The following is a 20,809-nucleotide window of genomic DNA, read 5'->3' as shown; positions in this document are numbered from 1 at the left end:
GTCCTCTATCCATCTCTGTCCTCTATCCATCTCTGTCCTCTATCCATCTCTGTCCTCTATCCATCTCTGTCCTCTATCCATCTCTGTCCTCTATCCATCTCTGTCCTCTATCCATCTCTGGCCAAAATATTTGAGCTTCAGCTTCGTGATCATAGCTTCCAGGGAACAGTTTATATTGATTTCCTGTAGTATGGATTTATTGGATCTTCTTGCAATCCAAGGGATTCTAAGCAGTTTTTTTCCCCCATCTTGTACTAAATGGAAATTCTACTACTTCCTACTTAAATTTCCCACACGACACACGTTGCCACCCATAACACTCACAGCGGCCCAAACGTATCACTCACAGCTTCTCACACTGCCACACATACCGCTCACAGCTACCCACACGCAGACACTGACAGCTATACACACATACACACACACACATTACACAGCCTTATACATCACGCACAGAAAGCCACAACATACACTTCACACATGGCTACAACACTTTCAGTCACCCTACACAACATAACACACCACTTAACTTTTTCTTAAAATATCCACATTACATAACAATAAAAAAATAACATAGGGGAAGAATTTTCTGGTGCACACCCCAATAAAATGGGCTGCACATGCCTATGCGCACATGTGGCGGGTTTACTGGAGCCTGAGCCAGACAGACTGCTGTAGAAGCAGTCCCTCCGGGATTGGGCATATGTGCTGTCATGACATGGGCGGATCATATGGGTAGGACATTGTGAGGTCACTACATGGGGGCAGCAAATAATGTGTGCGCCTCCATTTGTACATCTGTGTGTGTGTGTGTCAGGTTGTACATCTGTGTGTGTGTTTGTCAGGGTGTGTGTATCTGTATCATGGTGTGTGCATGGATCAATGTTTGTGTGTGTCAGGGTGCGTGTGCGAGAGTGTATAGGTCAGTGTATGTGTCGCGGTCTATATTAATTTGTGTGTATGTATCAGTGTAAATATATATATATATATATATATATATATATATATATATATATATATATAGTAGTTTATGTGCATACATTGAAGCATATATATAGTAGTGTATGTGCATACATTGAAGCAGTCATAGACCGGCACAACATACAAACACATTCCTGCAGTCTAAAACAAATATTACATACAAACAACCACATGCATTCAAACTCCAAAAGGATATACAAATACAACCCTTCAAACACAAATAATTCACCGAAATGTACATCCGCATTTAAAAATGAACATTATATTTAAACACGCCCCCTCAAACATTACATACAAAACACACCCCTGTATTAAAACACTAAAACTATGTACAAGCACCCCTTCACATGCCAACACTGTACATTACACTATAGCGCCAGTAAATACAACCTAGAAATTTTGACTTGGGGAGCCTTGGAAAATTATTGAAATATTAAGGGCACCTTGAACCTAAAAAGATTGGGAACCACTGCTTTAACCCCTTAAGGACCAAGCTTCAGTCTGCTTGCTTTATACTGGAGGACCAGAGCAATTTTTGATGTGCGTCTTTAACCGCAATTTCCATCGACACACATTATACATAAAAAAACAAAACCAAAAAACATTTGATACAACATATGCATATATAAATTCTCATTTATTAAAATTTAGAATAATAGTAATGATCAAATTAAATTTAAAATAGTAAAAATAATTCTCATTTTTGGCCATAAATGTGTGCAGCTGAATTTACATTTCTTTGTCCTGCTTTACAGAGTACATCATAGGTCTAAGTTTTTTAAAAAAAAGTTAGAGGTCATGAAATACAATTTCAAAGTGAAGCATTTTTACAGTTAGGTATGTTACTCCCTGATCTAAACTAGAGATCATTGGAAAGCTACAAATATTCCTAAGAAATTACTTGTGATGAACATACACCAACCAGTGTGTGCGTTGATTTCAGCATTATTAAACCAAATGTGCTCCACTGTGGAACCGTGAATTTTATGTACAGGCGCCCTCTTCTGGCAGCTGATTATGAAATTGAGAAAACAAATCAAAGGAAAAAAATAAATAAAATTATACACAACTTACATTGTTCTCAGAAAGAGAGAGATTGCAAAATTTGGCTTCCACTTCCCTTTTTGTCAACTTTTCAATCTATAGAAAAGGAAGAAGAGGTTATTTAGTTTTACAAAGTTATAAAGAAGACATTGATCGGAGATGGCACAAAAAAATAAAAAAAATAAATTTCTAAAAAAAGAAAGCTCGATACTGTAAAGGGAGAAGTGATATTGCCAAAATAAAAAAAAAAATAAACAACACAAGGGGATAGACATAAAAAAAGCTTGCCTTATTGCATGGCAACCACTTGGGAGCATCTCAAACAAATCAAACAACCTTTCCTTGAAGCATCCGAGACGGACAGCTGTCAGTCTTCTATGATCACTTATAAACATGACATGCAATGTGAAGGTTAGGTTACAGTTATTTACACTAGGAGTGTTTTCTTCGTGATTAGGTTAAAATAAATATTTTGGCTTAGTAAATCCACTCTTTCTGCCCTTCTTTTTCAACCTGCAAGGTTGACTTTTTTGCTCAGAAAATTCTTCTAAAACAAATAAAATAGAAATTACACGCAATCAATATAAAATACTCATGATTAACCAACGGTCACCAATGACCAGCTGGTAATTAACCAGTCTTATTTTACACCTTGAACTGCCTGGCAAAGCATACAGTTAAATTTATGTGTTCCGTTTTTTCTTTCTTGTCCCTCAATACGTTATATAGGCATGAAACCTAGAATACTAGCCTGCTTTACATAGTATAATGTTACCCCTGCTAGCTTACTAATCAGTAAATCATAATACTATGTTTCCAAGACATATAAATCGTACTTCGTATAAGTTATATATTTTTAAACTTTAGCGCAACTAGACTTGTAAAAGGCATATCCGCCCAACTATGTTATATCATTTAAGCGATGTCCACTAGCCTGGTAACCTCATAATATATAAAAATGTGCTGACCAAACTGCCACAATGTGAAATGCTATAAAAATGCTCGTGGATGCTGTTGTGGCTCCACACGCTTGTTGTCATCATATGCACAAAAATAAAGAACAAAAAAAAAAATACTCATGATGGCCGACTATATTTTCTAAATCTAATGGCCTGCTATATTTTCTAAAGCAGTGGGAATTGTTTTTTTTAATCTTTTATTAATAAACTTCTCTTAATTGCCCTTTTATTTCAGATTAGAATTACGGTCCTTTAAAACCATTTAACATCCAAGTTCTCCAGAGTTAGTTCTTAAAGAGAAGCTTGTCAGACAGTCCTCACTGCGAGCACATAATAAAACAGTAATCTAATTTAAATGCTATCACGTAATAAAACCCATCATGTTAACAGTAATGAAATACAGGGTTGTTTGTGCTTACCATTGCATCATACAGAATATTATAGACCTGCGTTAGTTTGTCCTCTGGCACACCACAATGAAGAAGAATGGCTTTCAGTATAGATGTATGGTTTACGTAAATACTGTAATTTCTTTCCTAATGGAAAAAAAAAAAAAAATTACATGACAATTATATATAAACTTTGTTATTCGTGTTTAATCATGAAAAGGGACCAGTAGACTCCAGCCCTACAGAAACTGTATAATTTGTGACACATCAAACCGGAGAGAAAAACTGCACAGAGGGCTTGGTCCTTAGAGCTTACAATCCAAATCCAAAGTACACACAGATGTACAAAGAGATAACGGTCATACTTTAAAATGTGTGCCTTTATATAAAACATGCATTTACTGGACTGGAGTTTGACTTATACAGAGCGTTAAAGTCACACAGACTGGTAGAAGAATGTTAAAATACTAGGTTACCTGTAAAATTGGAAATTCTTGGATAACCTCAAATATGGTGTATATGGTTTCTGCAATGGGTAAGTGGCTATTCAAAGAGGATGTAATGACATCAAATGCACATTCTGTGAGTTCCTTAGGGTGGCATCGGTTCAGTTTTCGTGGTCTGAAAACTCGCTCAATACAGTATCTATAACACAATATATTGTTTCAGTACATGTGTATAGACTCTAGACGAGAATCAGCATTTGGTGCAACAGGATAATGAAGTAACAGAGATTGACTTAGAAAAACAATAACGTGGGAGAGCCACCCCACAAAACACAGACACTAATATCTATCATTTCTAAAAAAAAAAAAAAAGGACCAACAAAGACAATGCATTGAAACCATACCATGAAATAAAACTGATGTTGTAGAGAAAGTGCAATTATTTAAACCAAATAAAATAAGGATAATTATCATGACGCTTAATGAGATGTGATTTTGTGTCTTAGGTGTCAGAGTTGGGGTGCCGAGGCACTTTTTTCTAGGGCAAGTGTAGGCAACCTTCAGTGCTCCAGATGTTGTGGACTACATCTCCCATAATGCTGGAAAAGCATCAGGGGAGATGTAGACAACACAACCGGTGTGTTGAAGATTGCCTACTCCTGGTCTAGGGGTTAAAACTTTATGTTCCAGTTATGTAGACAATAATGAGAGGTTACTTCTTTAAAATAAATGTGGGGTTTATTACTGCGTGACAGCAAAGCCAACACACAGTTACATAAAGAACTTGCAGAGAGAGATATACAACTCTCAGATGGAATATTAATACAAGCAGAATGCAACCAGGATGCAAGAGATTAAGGATGATGTAACAGAGATGTAAATTGAATGAGATGTAAATTGAATAGGACAAAGCTTTTAAAGGGAAAGATATGGTACTTATGCAAAATGTAACAGGTCACATGAGTAGCTCTTCTGTGTGATCAGACCAGACGGGCTAGCCTTCACTCATCATGTGCATCAAAGAGCCTTGGGCGCCTATTACTCTGATGCCGGTTTACCAGTTGTCCTTCTTTGCACCACTTTTGGTAGGTACAAACCTACCAAAAGACTTGCAGTTTTGGAGATACTCTGACCCAGTCGCCTAGCCACCATTATTTGGCCCATGTCATAGTCACTCAGATTTTTTTGGCTTGCCCTGATTCCAACACATGAAATTCAAGAACTGACTGTTGACTTCCTGCCTAATATATCCTACACCTTGACAGGTGCCATTGTAACAATACACGTCAGTGGTTTTAATGTTGTGGCTGATTAGTGTACACACACACACACACACACACACGAAAGATGTAAGACAGCTTGAATTTAATTATTAAAATTGTATTGTCACTGCACACGTAGATACTAAGGAGTACCACTTACAATACACCCTGATATATTTGATGCTTTGATAAAGTGTCTTCTACTCTAAACCTGAAGATAATTGCACAGCTTCACATAAAAAAAAATAAAAAAAATTTAAGTTACCTTTTTAGATTTGTAATATTATTTCGCGCAACAAACCGCGCAAAGGGAATCTATAAAAAATAAAATATTAACTTGTTAGTTTTACAATGTCCACCGCAAACCTTAAAGGATCACTATAGTGTCAGGAAAACAAACTCTTTTTCCTGACACTATACAATCCTTAGGTTCCAACCCCCTCCCTGAGTGCCCCCATTCAGTCACTTACCTTTCTCCAGTGCCAGGCTCCCTCGGCGCTGGCTCTCCCCCACCCCTCGACGTCAGCTCCTGAGTGGAGCCGAATGCACATGCCCGGCCAGAGTAGCGTGCATTAATAACGCCCATAGGTTATTGAGCATCGGGGAAGCGCCTTTAGCAGCTGTCAGGAAGACTGCCATTAGAGGCTGGATTAACCCTGCAATGAAAACATGGCAGTTTCTCTGAAACTGCTATGTCTACATCTAAAGGGTAAAAACCTGGGGTCCTGGCACCCAAACCACTTTATTGAGCTGAAGTGGTCTGGGTGACTATAGTGGTCTTTTAAGCTAACCCATTGTTGGTATACTGCAAAATGTAAATAAACACAATATAAAAAAAAAAAAATAACACAAAAAATAAAATTACCGTATATACTCGAGTATAAGCAGAGTTTTTCAGCACATTTTTTGTGCTGAAAAAACCCAACTCGGCTTATACTCGAGTCAGAGTCTGTATTATGGCAATTTGCATTGCCATAATACAGACCGGGGGGGAGAGGGGGGCTGGCAGAGCTGTACTTACCTGTCCTGCAGCTCCTGTCAGCTCTCTCCTCCGCGCCGTCCGTTCAGCACCTCGGAGGAGAGAGCTGACAGGAGCTGCAGGACAGGTAAGTACAGCTCTGCCAGCCCCCCTTTCCCCCAACTGAACTGCCAATGACACTGGACCACCAGGGAAGGAGCCCCCCTCCCTGCTATGTATCAAGCAGGGAGGGGGGACGAAAAAAATATATAATACATTTTTTTTTTTAATAATAATTCAATTAAATAATAAATAATAATAAAAATTATATAATAATATAAAAAAATAATAATAAAATAATTAATAATATATCAAAATGCCCACCCCCACCAACACATACACAAACACACACTCACACTTCATTCATATACCCACACTGCACTCATACACACACACTGCACTCACACACGGCATTCATTATATACACACACTGTAAATAAATATTCAATTAATATAATTTTTTTAGGATCTAATTTTATTTAGAAATTTACCAGTAGCTGCTGCATTTCCCACCCTAGTCTTATACTCGAGTCAATAAGTTTTCCTAGTTTTTTGGGGTAAAATTAGGGGCCTCTGCTTATATTCGGGTCGGCTTATACTCTAGTATATACGGTATTTCAAATCTGCTGATGATTATTAGATATTTCCCATAATGGTAATGTCTTGAAGGTGGAGATCTTTAAAAAGTGATCCAATTATTTATCACTTTGATCAAGCAGTGAAGTTATTTATTTCTTATCAGACTATATCACCTGGGTAAACCAAGGTCAAATCAGAAAATCAGAGTTCAGGAAACAGACAAAAACTAGAATTGCCATCTAATTCCCGCGTTTCTTTATTCTAGCTGGAGTTTTTGTACAGAGAGATAAAAGATTTAGGATTCTATTGGATATCAAATTTCCACCCATGCAAAATATTCAATTTCCCAAAGCTTTGTTTCCCTCAAAAGAGCCCCTTTAAGTTACAATAATAAACTGTTTGTATGCCTAGGTTTGTCAGAAAAAAATATATCAATTAACTTTATGAGGTTTTTCAAATTTAGAGAGTCATGAGTGATACATTGTACTGTAACTCTGCTTTCACCTGTTCAGTGCCAGAAGGGCATACTTTTCCAGCTTAACAAAAAAAATGGAAAAAAAAGTGTTTTAAACTTTTGCTGTCAGTCAAATACACAAAAAAATTTTTTTATAAGTTTTGCGTTTTTTAAATATTTTTGATTCTTTTTCTGTTCGATAAACAGGTTAGTTTCTCTGGGGTAAACTGCTCCAAATTGAGATGAATGGGTAACACGGCTGCCTAATGGTCACCATATTTATCCAATGACTTGGATTGCATCAATGCTGCCCCCCTGCCCCCTCCTATTCCTGTACAACCTAATTTCAAGCCAAGTCAGCAGTGATGGCAAGGGAGTATACTTGATCACTTCAACCCCCCTACCCCCAACTTCCCCTCCCTCCGCTCCCTCCGCTTACCCTTTTTGCCCCCAGTTATCACTGTTACATTAATGTTCTATGCAGATCTGCAGACATGCATGGCATGTACCAACCGCTTGTCAAAATACTGTATTTGTGGTCTTTAAAATGTCAATAAAATACAATTTAAAAAAAATAAATTTAAAAAATACAAAACGTTTGCTGCATCAAATACCGTGCCCAAATAGGAAAGAAACAAAACAAACTACATAAAGAGATGGGACATACTCTAAGGTTGTAGGGAAGTGTTACGAGCATTCCACTGTGATCCAAAAAGCATGCAGATTCCCCACCATCCGACAGCGCTTTACTTCTGGGCATCAGCAATGGTGTGTGCAGCTTCACTGCTCCTGTACCAAGTCAGAAACAGGGAGGGACAGAAACAGAATACAGTTGCTTACATGCATTTCAGATCATTTATTTACTAACATGGAATTGTAGATAATTGAAAACCGAACTGCAAATCTGTGTTGAACTAGAAAATTCTTCAACTCCACTAGTCACAGCTTTTGCAATGTAAGCAAATTTAGCAATATGGTTTAAAACTCTGTGTTCCGTGAGTAAGTCTCAATGTGATACATTTCTACCCATTATTTTAAAATTACTATCAGGGGCGCTGCTGTTACAGGAGAGAACTTGGGAGGAGGGATAACTAGGAAGTGGGTCATAATAGAGATTTATAGGTACATTTATTTATTTAAAAGGTACAGTTAGCTATAAGCAATATGATAAACCATTTATAATTGATCAATGTTGTTTGTACAAACACATTTTAGAAACAAAACAAATAAAAATGTATTACTGTGGAGATACACAAGACACCCCCCTAAATATTACTATGCATGTTATTGCTGTGGGCTTCTATGAGAGACGCAAACACACTTTTGTATGTTTTATTGTGTGAATCTCCTGGAGACAAAACACTACACAGAGTTTCATTGCTGTGGAGCTCTTTGACACACACACCACATATGGAGTATTACACTAGAGCTGTCTCCATGAAGGGTATTAATATATGGTTTCAATAATGTTTGACACATTTTTGGCAACATTTTTGGCAACATCTAATGTATACTTCAGGAGAATGTAAAGCAGAAAAGAAAAATTATTTTAAATAGTTTTGACATTAAGGGCTGGATTAAATCCTAACTGTTGGCTATGCATGCATAACAATAAAACATTTAATATATATATATTTTCAATGTTTATTGAAAAATTTAAAGCAGAACGGAAAGCATAGAGAACTTGTCAGGTGCAAAGCGGTCTTGTTGGTGCACTAGTTATACCACAACATTTAATGCAGGGATATATAAATACACAAGCGTTTCAGGACACAGCCCTTTATCAATGTACAAAGATCTATGTCCTGCAACATCTGTACCGTTGTATAAAACCCTGGATTACATTATTCAGTAGCACTATGGCACCAGCAAGACCACTTTGCGCCTCAGTTTGTTCTCCTGTACCGATTTTTTTTTTTTTTTACCTAAATAGGAGTAAACCATTTATATAGGTTGCTGGTATCAGTACAACAAAGGGTAGCTACTGATATATACTGGGTACTCATTTGAATTATTGCAGTACTGACAGGTGTGTGCCCGCGCACACGTATACGGATGGTGTACTCACCGTGCCGTTTGAATACTCTGCAAACTGTTTCACAAACATGATGATGGATCTTGGCCGAGCGTGTAGAGAAACTTCCCTGGGAAATGCAGTTCAAATAAATGATCATAAAAAGTTTTAGAACAACATCACAGAACTAAAAGACAAAGCTTGTCAACATGTGAAATCTACTAAGCCCCAAAAGGTGTCAGGTCATTATTATTTTTTTCAAAGGCATTCTGGACTTTCTTGTGTGCATGATTTAGAAGATAGTGCCCACAAGACAGTACAGCTTGCACACAATAGTTAAAGGACCACTCTAGGCACCCAGACCACTTCAGCTTAATGAGGTGGTCTGGGTGCCAGGTCCCTCTAGGATTAACCCTTTTTTTTATAAACATAGCAGTTTCAGAGAAACTGCTATGTTTATACTGAGGGTTAATCCAGCCTCCAAAACCTCTAGTGGCTGTCTCATTGACAGCCGCTAGAGGCGCTTGTGTGCTTCTCACTGTGAAAAATCACAGTGAGAGCACGCAAGCGTCCATAGGAAAGCATTGATAAAGCTTTCCTATGCGACCGGCTGAATGCGAGTGCGGCTCCTGCCGCGCATGCGCATTCAGCCGATGACGTCGCAAGGAAGAAGGAGAGGAGGAGGAAAGCTCCCCGCCCGGCGCTGGAGAAAGAGGTAAGTTTAACCCCTTCCTCCCCCAGAGCCCGGCAGGAGTGGGTCCCTGAGGGTGGGGGCACCCAGGAAAACGAGTCCTTTAACGTGTGCATACTTTTATCAACCTGCTAAAATTGTGCGCACATAATAATTAAATTGTGAGCATAAAAAGTTGAACTTGCACTGGAGGCCTTCCTGGAGGCCTTTTGTCCCCCAAAACAAGGACAGAAGGTGCCTGTAGCAAGTGTGTTAAAAAATGATAAGCTTAGAGTCATGTCTACAAATGCTCGCAGTTTAGGGAATAAGATCCATGAACTTGTGGCAATAATGGCAACTGATAGTGTAGATTTAGTCGCTGTTACTGAGACATGGTATAATGAGAAAAATGACTGGGACATAGCAATACCTGGGTACTCTTTATATAGAAAAGACAGGAAAGGCAAGAAAGGGGGAGGGGTGGCCCTGTATGTAAAGAATAGCATAAAATCTAGTCTAATAAAGGTTAGTGAGGCGAACATAGAGTCAGTTTGGGTTACGTTAGAATTTGGTAATCACACAGTAACTCGTGTAGGTGTGATTTATAGGCCCCCAGGACAAATTGAAGAGTTAGATAATCTACTAGTTGAAGAAATAGCTAAAATGACAATGAAGGGGGAAGTTATCATCATGGGTGACTTTAATCTTCCTGATATAAATTGGAAAACAAAAATAGCTACTTGTGCCAGGAGCACACATATTCTAAACTCCCTACTGGGATTGTCTCTAAAACAAGTCGTTGAGGAGCCAACTCGTAAAGAGGCCATACTAGATTTAGTGTTAACAAATGGAGATTTGGTATCAGATATTACTGTAGGTGAAAGTTTAGGATCCAGTGATCATCAGTCAGTGTGGTTTAATATAAGAACAGTGACTGAGTCACACCACACAAAAACAAAAGTTTTAGACTTTAGAAAAACAGACTTTTCCAAAATTAGAATATGTGTAAAGGAGTCATTATCAGACTGGAGCAATTTAAATGGAGTCCAAAAGAAATGGGATTATTTAAAAGTTGCACTACTGAAGGCAACAGAAAATTGCATTAGGCTTGTCAGTAAAAGCAAAAAATTCAAGAAACCACTGTGGTACTCCACAGATGTAGCCAAGATAGTAAAAAACAAAAAGTTAGCATTTAGTAATTATAAAAAAAAACCAGAGTGAGGAAGACAGAATGACCTATAAGATTAGGCAGAAAGAGGCTAAGCAAGTTATAAGAGCTTCCAAATCACACACAGAAGAGAAAATAGCACAGTCAGTAAAAAAGGGGGACAAAACCTTTTTTAGATACATAAATGAGAAAAGAAAAGTAAAACAAGGATTAGTTAGATTAAAAACAAAAGAAGGAAGGTATGTAGATGAGGATAAAGGTCTAGCTGACTGCCTCAATGAATATTTTTGTTCGGTATTTACAGATGAAAATGAAGGAAAGGGACCTCAGTTAAGAAAAAGGATAAATGAGTCATTTATTACACGTGAGTTTACAGAGGAAGAGGTTCTATTTCAACTGTCAAAAGTAAAGACAAATAAGTCAATGGGACCTGATGGAATACACCCAAAGCTATTAAAAGAGCTTAGTGGTGTACTAGCAAAACCATTAACAGATTTATTTAACCAATCATTGATAACAGGAGTAGTCCCAGAAGATTGGAAGTTAGCGAATGTTGTGCCCATTCACAAGAAAGGTAATAGGGAGGAGGCGGGCAACTATAGGCCAGTAAGCCTAACTTCAGTAGTGGGGAAAGTGATGGAAACCATGTTAAAGGATAGGATTGTTGAACATCTAAAAACACACGGATTTCAAGATCAGAGACAACATGGGTTTACTTCAGGGAGATCATGCCAAACTAATCTTATTGATTTTTTTGATTGGGTAACTAAAATTATAGATCAGGGTGGTGCAGTAGACATTGCTTACCTCGATTTCAGTAAGGCTTTTGACACTGTTGCACATAGAAGGCTTATCAACAAACTACAATCTTTGAGTTTGGATTCCAATATTGTTGAATGGGTAAGGCAGTGGCTGAGTGACAGGAAACAGAGGGTTGTAGTCAATGGAGTATATTCAAAGCTTGGGCTTGTCACCAGTGGGGTACCTCAGGGATCTGTACTTGGACCCATTCTCTTTAATATTTTTATTAGTGATATTGCAGAAGGTCTTGATGGTAAGGTGTGTCTTTTTGCGGATGATACTAAGATATGTAACAGGGTTGATGTTCCAGGAGGGATAAGCCAAATGGAAAATGATTTAGGTAGACTAGAAAAATGGTCAGAGTTGTGGCAACTGACATTTAATGTGGATAAGTGCAAGATAATGCATCTTGGACGTAAAAACCCAAGGGCAGAGTACAGAATATTTGATAGAGTCCTAACCTCAACATCTGAGGAAAGGGATTTAGGGGTGATTATTTCTGATGACTTAAAGGTAGGCAGACAATGTAATAGAGCAGCAGGAAATGCTAGCAGAATGCTTGGTTGTATAGGGAGAGGTATTAGCAGTAGAAAGAGGGAAGTGCTCATGCCATTGTACAGAACACTGGTGAGACCTCACTTGGAGTACTGTACACAGTACTGGAGACCCTATCTTCAGAAGGATATTGATACCTTAGAGAGAGTTCAAAGAAGGGCTACTAAACTGGTTCATGGATTGCAGGATAAAACTTACCAAGAAAGGTTAAAGGATCTTAACATGTATAGCATGGAGGAAAGACGAGACAGGGGGGATATGATAGAAACATTTAAATACATAAAGGGAATCAACACAGTAAAGGAGGAGACTATATTTAAAAGAAGAAAAACTACCACAACAAGAGGACATAGTCTTAAATTAGAGGGACAAAGGTTTAAAAATAATATCAGGAAGTATTACTTTACTGAGAGGGTAGTGGATGCATGGAATAGCCTTCCAGCTGAAGTGGTAGAGGTTAACACAGTAAAGGAGTTTAAGCATGCGTGGGATAGGCATAAGGCTATCCTAACTATAAGATAAGGCCAGGGACTAATGAAAGTATTTAGAAAACTGGGCAGACTAGATGGGCCGAATGGTTCTTATCTGCCGTCACATTCTATGTTTCTATGTTTCTATGTTTCCTATATTAGGCGTGCCAGTGATGGGATGAATACCACATTATATCAGCAACAGTGTGGCACATGAGTTACATAGCTATTTCATGTAGAATGTAAGCTCATTTTAGCAGGGCCCTCTAAACCATCTGTTCCTCTGTGTCCAACACATCTTGTTGCAAACATCTTCATACAGGACCTACATACCTTGAACATATCACTATCGTAAGTGTAGTCCATGGCAGGAGAAATGCGCTGGGCAAAAATCTGGCTCATCATTGTACGATATGCTTTTCCTTCAATGTTGGCCAACGTGTGATGTAAAACCTCATGGAGCTCAGATTCCTCTAACTGTGGTGGAGGTAGAAGGTCACATTTCAACAGCTCCATGGCGGTGGGACGAGATGCAGGGTCATGGTTGAGAAGCCAAGTCATTACTTTTCTCTGTAAAAAGAATGGACAAAAATATTCGACGCATTTTTAAATTCATAAGAACTGATCTAGATTTATTTTTTTCCCCATTGCACAGATAGTGAGCACAGCATTCTATCTTGTACTAAACAACCTTTATAATAAACGTATATGGTGTGTAGACACAAATAACTGTAAAAAAAAGTGGGATTGCTATAAAGATGGGTGGAATTGTAATAATGTGATGGGTAAATTCAGTAAATACTAATATATTATGTCTTCACCCTAACCTTTTGATGGTTTCAAAAACCACCATAAGTAACGCATCTATATCATATATTCATGCTGGTCTGCATTCAATTTAGTTCCACACAAAAAACAAAACAAAACAAAAAGAAAAAGTGCAATCAGGTTTTCATATCCAATACAATAAGACAAAATGACTACCTGCTTTTCATTTTCTTTTGTGTCAAAATCAGCTGGGAAGACAATAGGTGCCTGTACAAAAACATAGTATTAACAACGATAATAACGTAGTAAGATGATAAACTTCAGCCCCATTTTAATCAATAGAATAAATCCCAAAATACATACCTGTCTTAGTTTGCTTAACACGGATATCCTTTCTGAGCTTGTGTCCATTGGTCTGTAGGACATCTCAAACAGTATTATACCCAGACTGAAAAGGTCCACTTTCTAAAACACATGACATTCATTGTCATTATTAAGAGATTTGTTCCGTGGTTTCTAGCCCCTCCTTTTATTATTTCTATGCTGGCATCCAGGTACAAATGACAGAGCTTATTATAACAATGACAGAGAGCCAAGCTGGATGCACTAAATTTCCAGGATAGGGGCAAACAGTCGAGTGGATTTCTGCACTCATACCACACAAACCACAGACTTGTTAAATATAGGGGACAAGTCCTAAAAAGTGATCGTTTGTCTTTAAATATACATAAATATTGCACTGAAGTCTACCGTACCAAGCTAACCAGTCACATTTCCTCTCTAGTTTCTGTCTGCAACCATCTGCTCCACTTACAAAGCAAATGTGTTCTAAGCCAGTGTGCTTAGCAACATAAATTCTGGATTACCTGATTATAGGATGCTTTGGTGTTCCCTTGAACCTCTGGACTGACATACAAAGCAGTGCCAACCATACCAGTGAGCTTTCCTATGAGGATTATACAAAGCAAGATACAATTAACAAAATCAGTTATTTTGTTGTTTTGCCCACTCCACCCCCTTAAAAGTACATTGGAGTAACCCTTTAACAAGTGTTTGATTTATTACACAACTTAGTCATTCAGCATGGTTTACAAGATATATTATATGTAACAAACAAGTCACGTAAGCACAAACAGGTTTGTTAATGTTGCCATTATATCTCTGCAATAATTTAATTTACTCCTGGAAAATTAACATGCATTTTGATTAGTTTCTTCGACACTATACTTTTTTAGGAATCTATTGACTGAAAGGTTTATATTTTAATACAGTGGATTGCCCCAAAATTTCTCTGGAGGATTTGCCTTCAACTGACCACTTATGCTAGAGTTTTCAATTACCTTGACTTGTAATTCCTGGTTTAGTGAATAAATCATTAGGTTTACATTTGAAATATTTCACCCCTAACCAGTGAATTACCTTCAGGATCAATTTTAGCCAAGTGAACATGGAGCTGGTCTTCTTCTACTTGCTTTGGGTCAGTCTACAAAAATACCCCAAAAACGTGCTTGTTAGTTACTATTGAAGATGCACTATTATTATTATATATAGCGCCAACTTATTCCACAATGCTTCACTATAAGCACCATCTGGACTACCATACGACTGTTAGTGTTTTTTAAATGGGGTGACATTTACCTGGTTCCACTGGGTGCCTACAGTCTGGACCCTTTACACAGGAATGGCTAAATTGGAACTATCCATTCCACATTAGTTATCAATGTCATCCATATATTGACATAATCTATTGGCTGAGAGCATCAAAGGCTGCTCATAGCCAATAAAATAAGTCCTAATAGGGGCATCATTGATTTATACTTTAGCAAAATCTGTAACGAGAGAACTGAAGTAATGTGACTCCTACTACCATAACCACTACAGTGTTTTTTGTTTTATTCCAAGCACCCTTATACAGCATGGCTGCTTGATATTTTTATTTTTTGTCATTGCTCACATTATGTACATAGCACCATATTGACAACTCGACCTGCAATTGGAAAATGTGTTCAGTAACCCACTCTTCACGGGCAATACACACAAAATGAGATTTGGGGGGCTTTACCATGTGGAAGCCTCCATTAAACTTCTTGATATTGGCTTCACATAAACCAAATGGACCGCACTCAAAGCTTCCTACCTCCATAAGTACCACAATAAGCTATTGTGGATTATGTGTTTAACTACAATCAGGGTTATTCACTAGCGTGATATGTTGGGAATTTAAAAATACTATAATTTTAAGCCAAAACACACAAAGTTTGTTTAAAAGTAACATGTTAAATTCCTGGTAATTCCCACTTTAATGATTAACTCTTATTGTAAATACGTAGGTTTTATTTTGTTTTTTGATTGACCATTCACATGTGATCAATAAACATTGTAAATAGTCAAAAATACCTTAATTTGGCGTTTTGTGGTTCAAGAAATGTCAAACTGGTAGCGTGACATTTTTTCACAACACAGACTGACTATGCTTAATGTCATAGTGGTTGAGCATGGCCCTCCAACAAGCAGGGGAGGGGATAGATCTAAATTATCATTACAAAGAGAAGCCTATTGGATTAAGGCCTTGGTCACTTTTTCATTTAACCCTCTGGGTGCCAATGTGTCCTTGTCAGGTAACATGAATAAGAATTGTCGGTGCTGGTATTTATATAGATTTAACTTTTTCCTTCCTTCTTAGTTGCAACATTATTTGCTGGTGATTTTATTCGCCACTTTTATGTTTTAAAGGACCACTATAGTGTCAGGAAAACAAACTCGTTTTCCTGGCACTATAGTGCCCTGAGGGTGCCCCCACCCACAGGGTCCCACTTCCGCCGGCCTGAAGGGGGAGGAAGGGGGTTAAACACTCACCTTTCTCCAGCGCCTGGCTCCCTCGCCGCTGGGGACTCTCCTCCTCCTTCGGTCGTCATCGGCTGAATGTGCAGTCAGTCCATAGGAAAGCATTCTCAATGCTTTCCTAAGGACGCTGGCGTCTTCTTACTGTGAAAATCACAGTGAGAAGCGGGGAAGCGCCTCTAGTGGCTGTCAGACAGCCACTAGATGCTGGATTAACCCTAATGTAAACATAGCAGTTTCTCTGAAACTGCTATGTTTACAGCTGCAGGGTTAACCCTAGATGGACCTGGGACCCAGACCACTTCATTGAGCTGAAGGTGGTCTGGGAGCCTATAGTGATCCTTTAATACCACGGGGGCAGCACTTTTCATACACTGTCTAATATTTATTTCCATTTTCTCTTTTTCGTTCCTCTCCATTTTCAGTATGCTACTAATAGCTTTGGTTGAATTTACACACAAGAGTATCACATATTTTTACACACTTTTTTATTTCATACAGCACCTTCCTTTATAAACTTTGGGACTTCTTTTTTTCCCTTTCTAGATGGAATTAGTTTGCTTTCCTCTACACGTTCTTAGTAATTATTTATGGACCTCTACTTATAGTTTTTCATACTTTCTTTTTTTTAGTTAAAGAAAAAATAATAATCTTTTTGATGTACATAATATCATGTACAACTGCTGTATAATTATTATTTTGACTCAAATCTGGTTATTTTTTCTGCCATGTCTCCTATAAATGCTACAATGATATATGATCCGTAGGTAATAGGAGCTCATTGAAGTTGATGAATTGTAGCACGTTTGCTACATTTGTAAATATTTGTAACCAAGTGGAATACGTTATTGAGGGGAAATCAGCATTAAAACACCTTATTTAAACACTCACAACATAGGCAGGGTGGTCTGTCGCCAGGCCGAAATCCCCTATTTTCACATGATCTTCAGAATCTAAGAAGATATTGACAGGTTTCAAATCTCTGTGAATCATGCCCTGTTGGTTAAAGCAGAAATTGTGTAAACACACTTTTCTAGCAATTCTCGTTAGAACATTACATATAGTGTTCTAGCAGTTGGGATGCTTTTACAATGGAATGCAGTGGAAATACACTAGCTGTGTGTTGCCATTCGGTTTATATAGTTATTCCCAACTAGCATATAGGCAATAATTGTAACGTTGATTATATGGAAAGCAATCACAAATATTTGTATGTGTGATGATATACGATTCCTGTGATGATATACGATTCCAGATAGAATATGTAAAATGTAATAACAGATTTTTTTTTGTTTTGTTTTTACAAAAAATATTAATAAGTTCCTGCAGTACATGAGTTTATGAAATGAACTTGTTGCCATGGTAGGATCATTCACCAGCGTGTTTATTACCCTGTAGGTCTATACCAAAGCCAAAACTAAAAATAAATTGTTGCCAGTCTGGTTTTGTCTGCACGCAATTCTCCATCTAAAGGTAAATCACATTCTAACCATCTTTATAACTGCGCAGAACCCAAACATTCTGGAGATTCCCAGCATAATCTAAACCATCAGCCTCTATTTTCTCTCCTCCTGCAATTTGCATTTACCCTCACCATCCCTTTAGAGTGCACGTTCATTTATTTATAGTACTTTTTGTACTGAAATATATAGAGTACCATGTGTAGCTCCTTTCGCGTGCACAGTTGTTAATGACACTGGGCACCAAAAGCCTTTTTCAAACATGAAGTCTATTTTGCACTTCCTTAATTAAGAATCCTTATAGAGGATTATGTACATAAGTACGTTGTAAATCAAAGATTACATAATCTGGTAACGACAGGCAGAATTTGAGGATAATTATTGGTAAATAGAGAAAACTTGGGAGAGGTCAAATCAATCACACTGGAGGGGAACAGATAAAAAGTAGGAACAGAATGAGGTCAAATAAGTCAGGACTTCTAAAGAGGATGTCATTTGAGGAGAGGAGAACAATTAGTCAGAAAAGGAATAAGGGTAAGATAGAATGAGTGGCAGTAGGTGATAGTGTATGATTACTGTATGATGGTTCAATGTATTCTGTAATGTTATTGAAAGAGGAAAGATTAGTAAAACGGAAAGGAGAACAGGTGTTGGCAATCTTGTTTGAACTACAAGGGAGTCCGGTTCTAATGCAGAAAGTGAAGAGGGCAATCAAAGCAAGGGTAGGGGTGGTCAGAGAAGACTGCCCTAGGTGGAAAATAATTGAGCAGTTTTGTGGGTTTATTTTTGGGTGAGTGGAAGGATCTCTAAAAATGTTTAGCCAAGTGTAGTGAGAATTGAAGTCAGTCATTCTGGACTGCACCAGTCTTTACATCTGCCTCTTTGAAATAGCCTACAATTGACTGCAGCTGTAGTCTGGGCTTTGGTGTAGCATGAACATTTTGTTTGCTAAATGTCCCTCATAAGCTTTAAGCTAAAATGTATTTGGTTCTATCACTTGGCATCCTGTGTGGCAAAAGGTAATATGGGCAGGAAAATTAGGCATCAAATCTTACTTGATATTAGTTAAAACTAAATCGTCAGAGGTTTATCTATGCCCAGCAATTTAGCCCCCCCTCAATTGCCTGGCGTTGGCAGAGAAACAGCGAGACCCAGTGCCGAGGGACATCAGCACGATGGAATCAGGTAAGTAAAAGAAGAGGCCAGGAAGGGCCACAGGGACACTTTAGTGTTAGGAATACATCTAAAGTGTTCCTTTAGTGTTAAAGACCTTAAATAAGACATTTTTAAGGTTATACCATATGTTACAACCTGCATAGCTTTATATTTGTGTCTCTGCAATTAATTACTTCTGAAGTGTACTCACTTGTTCATGAATATAAGCTAAACCATCCAAAATCTCTCGAAATAATCTCCAGAGGCGGCTGATATCCAGGTATAGCCCTTGGTCTATTGTGTCCCGTAATGTGCTTTTCTCACAATATTCCATCTTCCAAAAAAAAAAAAAAGGCATTAATCAAGGTTTCACACAAAATTTACTTATTTACACCAATATATCATAACTACAGTGATTTCTCAAATAAAATATTTATATTTGAAACCAAGACAACCCAAACCGTTTAGCCTTTTTACCTGGATAAACAAGTAATGCACTGTCTGACCAGTCTCAGGAGAGGAGCTTCGATCTTCTATAAGGCTTTTGGCACATTCCTCATCCTATTTGGATATAAATAAAATAATAAAAAAAAATAATAATAATAATAATAATAATAAATAAAAATAAAAAAACCACACACACACACACAGTATTAGACTGACAATTATTGAGCATTCTAAATGGTTTCCTTTCCATTCTCTAGTTATATACACCTGCTGGGCTGAGATTCACTGTCTAAACAAGCCACACACATACACTGTCCTTGTATTGCATTTCTTTCCAGGAAGCGTCACACACATTAAGTTACTATAACTTCTCTTCATCCCTTCCTGGTTTTGCACTTTGATTCAATTTGGATGGATTTTCTTACTTTCAAGCAAGCCTGTGTGCTACCACAAAGCAAGTTCCAATTCCCAAGGACTTTTTTTGAGAGTAGTGATATACAATGGAACACCGTCTACCTGCAATCTGTAAACCAAGGAGCCAACCCCTAACAATCTTCAATAATACAATATTTATAAAGTGGGCTGTAAATTAGCCAATACAAGAAATATTTTAAAATGGAGGAACACCTTCGTACTTTTCATTATCTGTAAAGATGTAGTGCGTGAAAAGCAAAATTAAAGTAGTGAAAAAATGGTTTTCAAGTTGTTAGAGATAATACGGGGCAGAAATACAGTTTGACGGACCATTCCATTCTTTTACACTTCAGTGCTTCGATTACTGTAGACTGGTGTTCATCATTAGAGCAGCACTAGAAAACATATGACCCAGTGCTGCCCAAGATAAGAGTTACAGTTCCAGGAGATCACCATTTCAGGAAACCAAAAAAATATGGAAAGGGAATAGAAAACATAATTTGCAAACTGAAATATGGGGCAGGTTAAGTAACACAGATAGATAGATAAATTTATGCTGTACAATAAATACAAAAACATCTGGATACATATATTTTCTAAAAATTACCTGATCAGGACTATTCAGGTCCTCGTTTTCAAAGATGATCTCGCTGTCTGAATCTGATCCCGGCCTGTAATAAAATCGCAACAAAACAAGAACAGAATTTGGACAATGAAAACATTTAAAGTACTAAAGAATATAAAAGACTATGACTTGAACACTCTGCATCTCCACTTTTCTGTGTTCATCCTAGGATCCCCAGTTCATTGTATAGCAAGGCGGGATATAGTGGTGAAGCATTACAGGAAGAGGAGGAAACCAAAACATGAAAGATGAGAAATGAGCGAAAAGGCACCAGCACCCAACATAAAAT

General features: G+C 37.7%; 1 protein-coding gene across 1 annotated transcript in view; it reads right to left on the bottom strand.

Moving 5' to 3' along the window:
• Positions 1-20,809, bottom strand: part of EIF2AK4 (eukaryotic translation initiation factor 2 alpha kinase 4) — a 78,645-nt gene that overhangs the window by 28,398 nt on the left and 29,438 nt on the right. Inside the window, exons 13-27 of the mRNA XM_063439792.1 lie at positions 20,503-20,566; positions 19,512-19,595; positions 19,246-19,368; positions 17,311-17,415; positions 14,998-15,061; positions 14,445-14,524; positions 13,942-14,043; positions 13,795-13,845; positions 13,144-13,380; positions 9,201-9,276; positions 7,800-7,921; positions 5,347-5,396; positions 3,850-4,018; positions 3,404-3,520; positions 2,056-2,121 (exon numbers count right to left, since the gene is read on the bottom strand). Coding sequence (XP_063295862.1) covers positions 2,056-2,121; positions 3,404-3,520; positions 3,850-4,018; positions 5,347-5,396; positions 7,800-7,921; positions 9,201-9,276; positions 13,144-13,380; positions 13,795-13,845; positions 13,942-14,043; positions 14,445-14,524; positions 14,998-15,061; positions 17,311-17,415; positions 19,246-19,368; positions 19,512-19,595; positions 20,503-20,566 — 1,510 coding nt within the window. The remainder of the gene's footprint in view (positions 1-2,055; positions 2,122-3,403; positions 3,521-3,849; positions 4,019-5,346; positions 5,397-7,799; positions 7,922-9,200; positions 9,277-13,143; positions 13,381-13,794; positions 13,846-13,941; positions 14,044-14,444; positions 14,525-14,997; positions 15,062-17,310; positions 17,416-19,245; positions 19,369-19,511; positions 19,596-20,502; positions 20,567-20,809) is intronic.

This window comes from Pelobates fuscus, chromosome 13 (assembly GCF_036172605.1).
Source record: "Pelobates fuscus isolate aPelFus1 chromosome 13, aPelFus1.pri, whole genome shotgun sequence".
Taxonomy (NCBI): domain Eukaryota; kingdom Metazoa; phylum Chordata; class Amphibia; order Anura; family Pelobatidae; genus Pelobates; species Pelobates fuscus.
The sequence above is the reverse complement of the archived record's forward strand: the minus strand, read 5'-3'. Positions and strand labels throughout refer to the sequence as shown.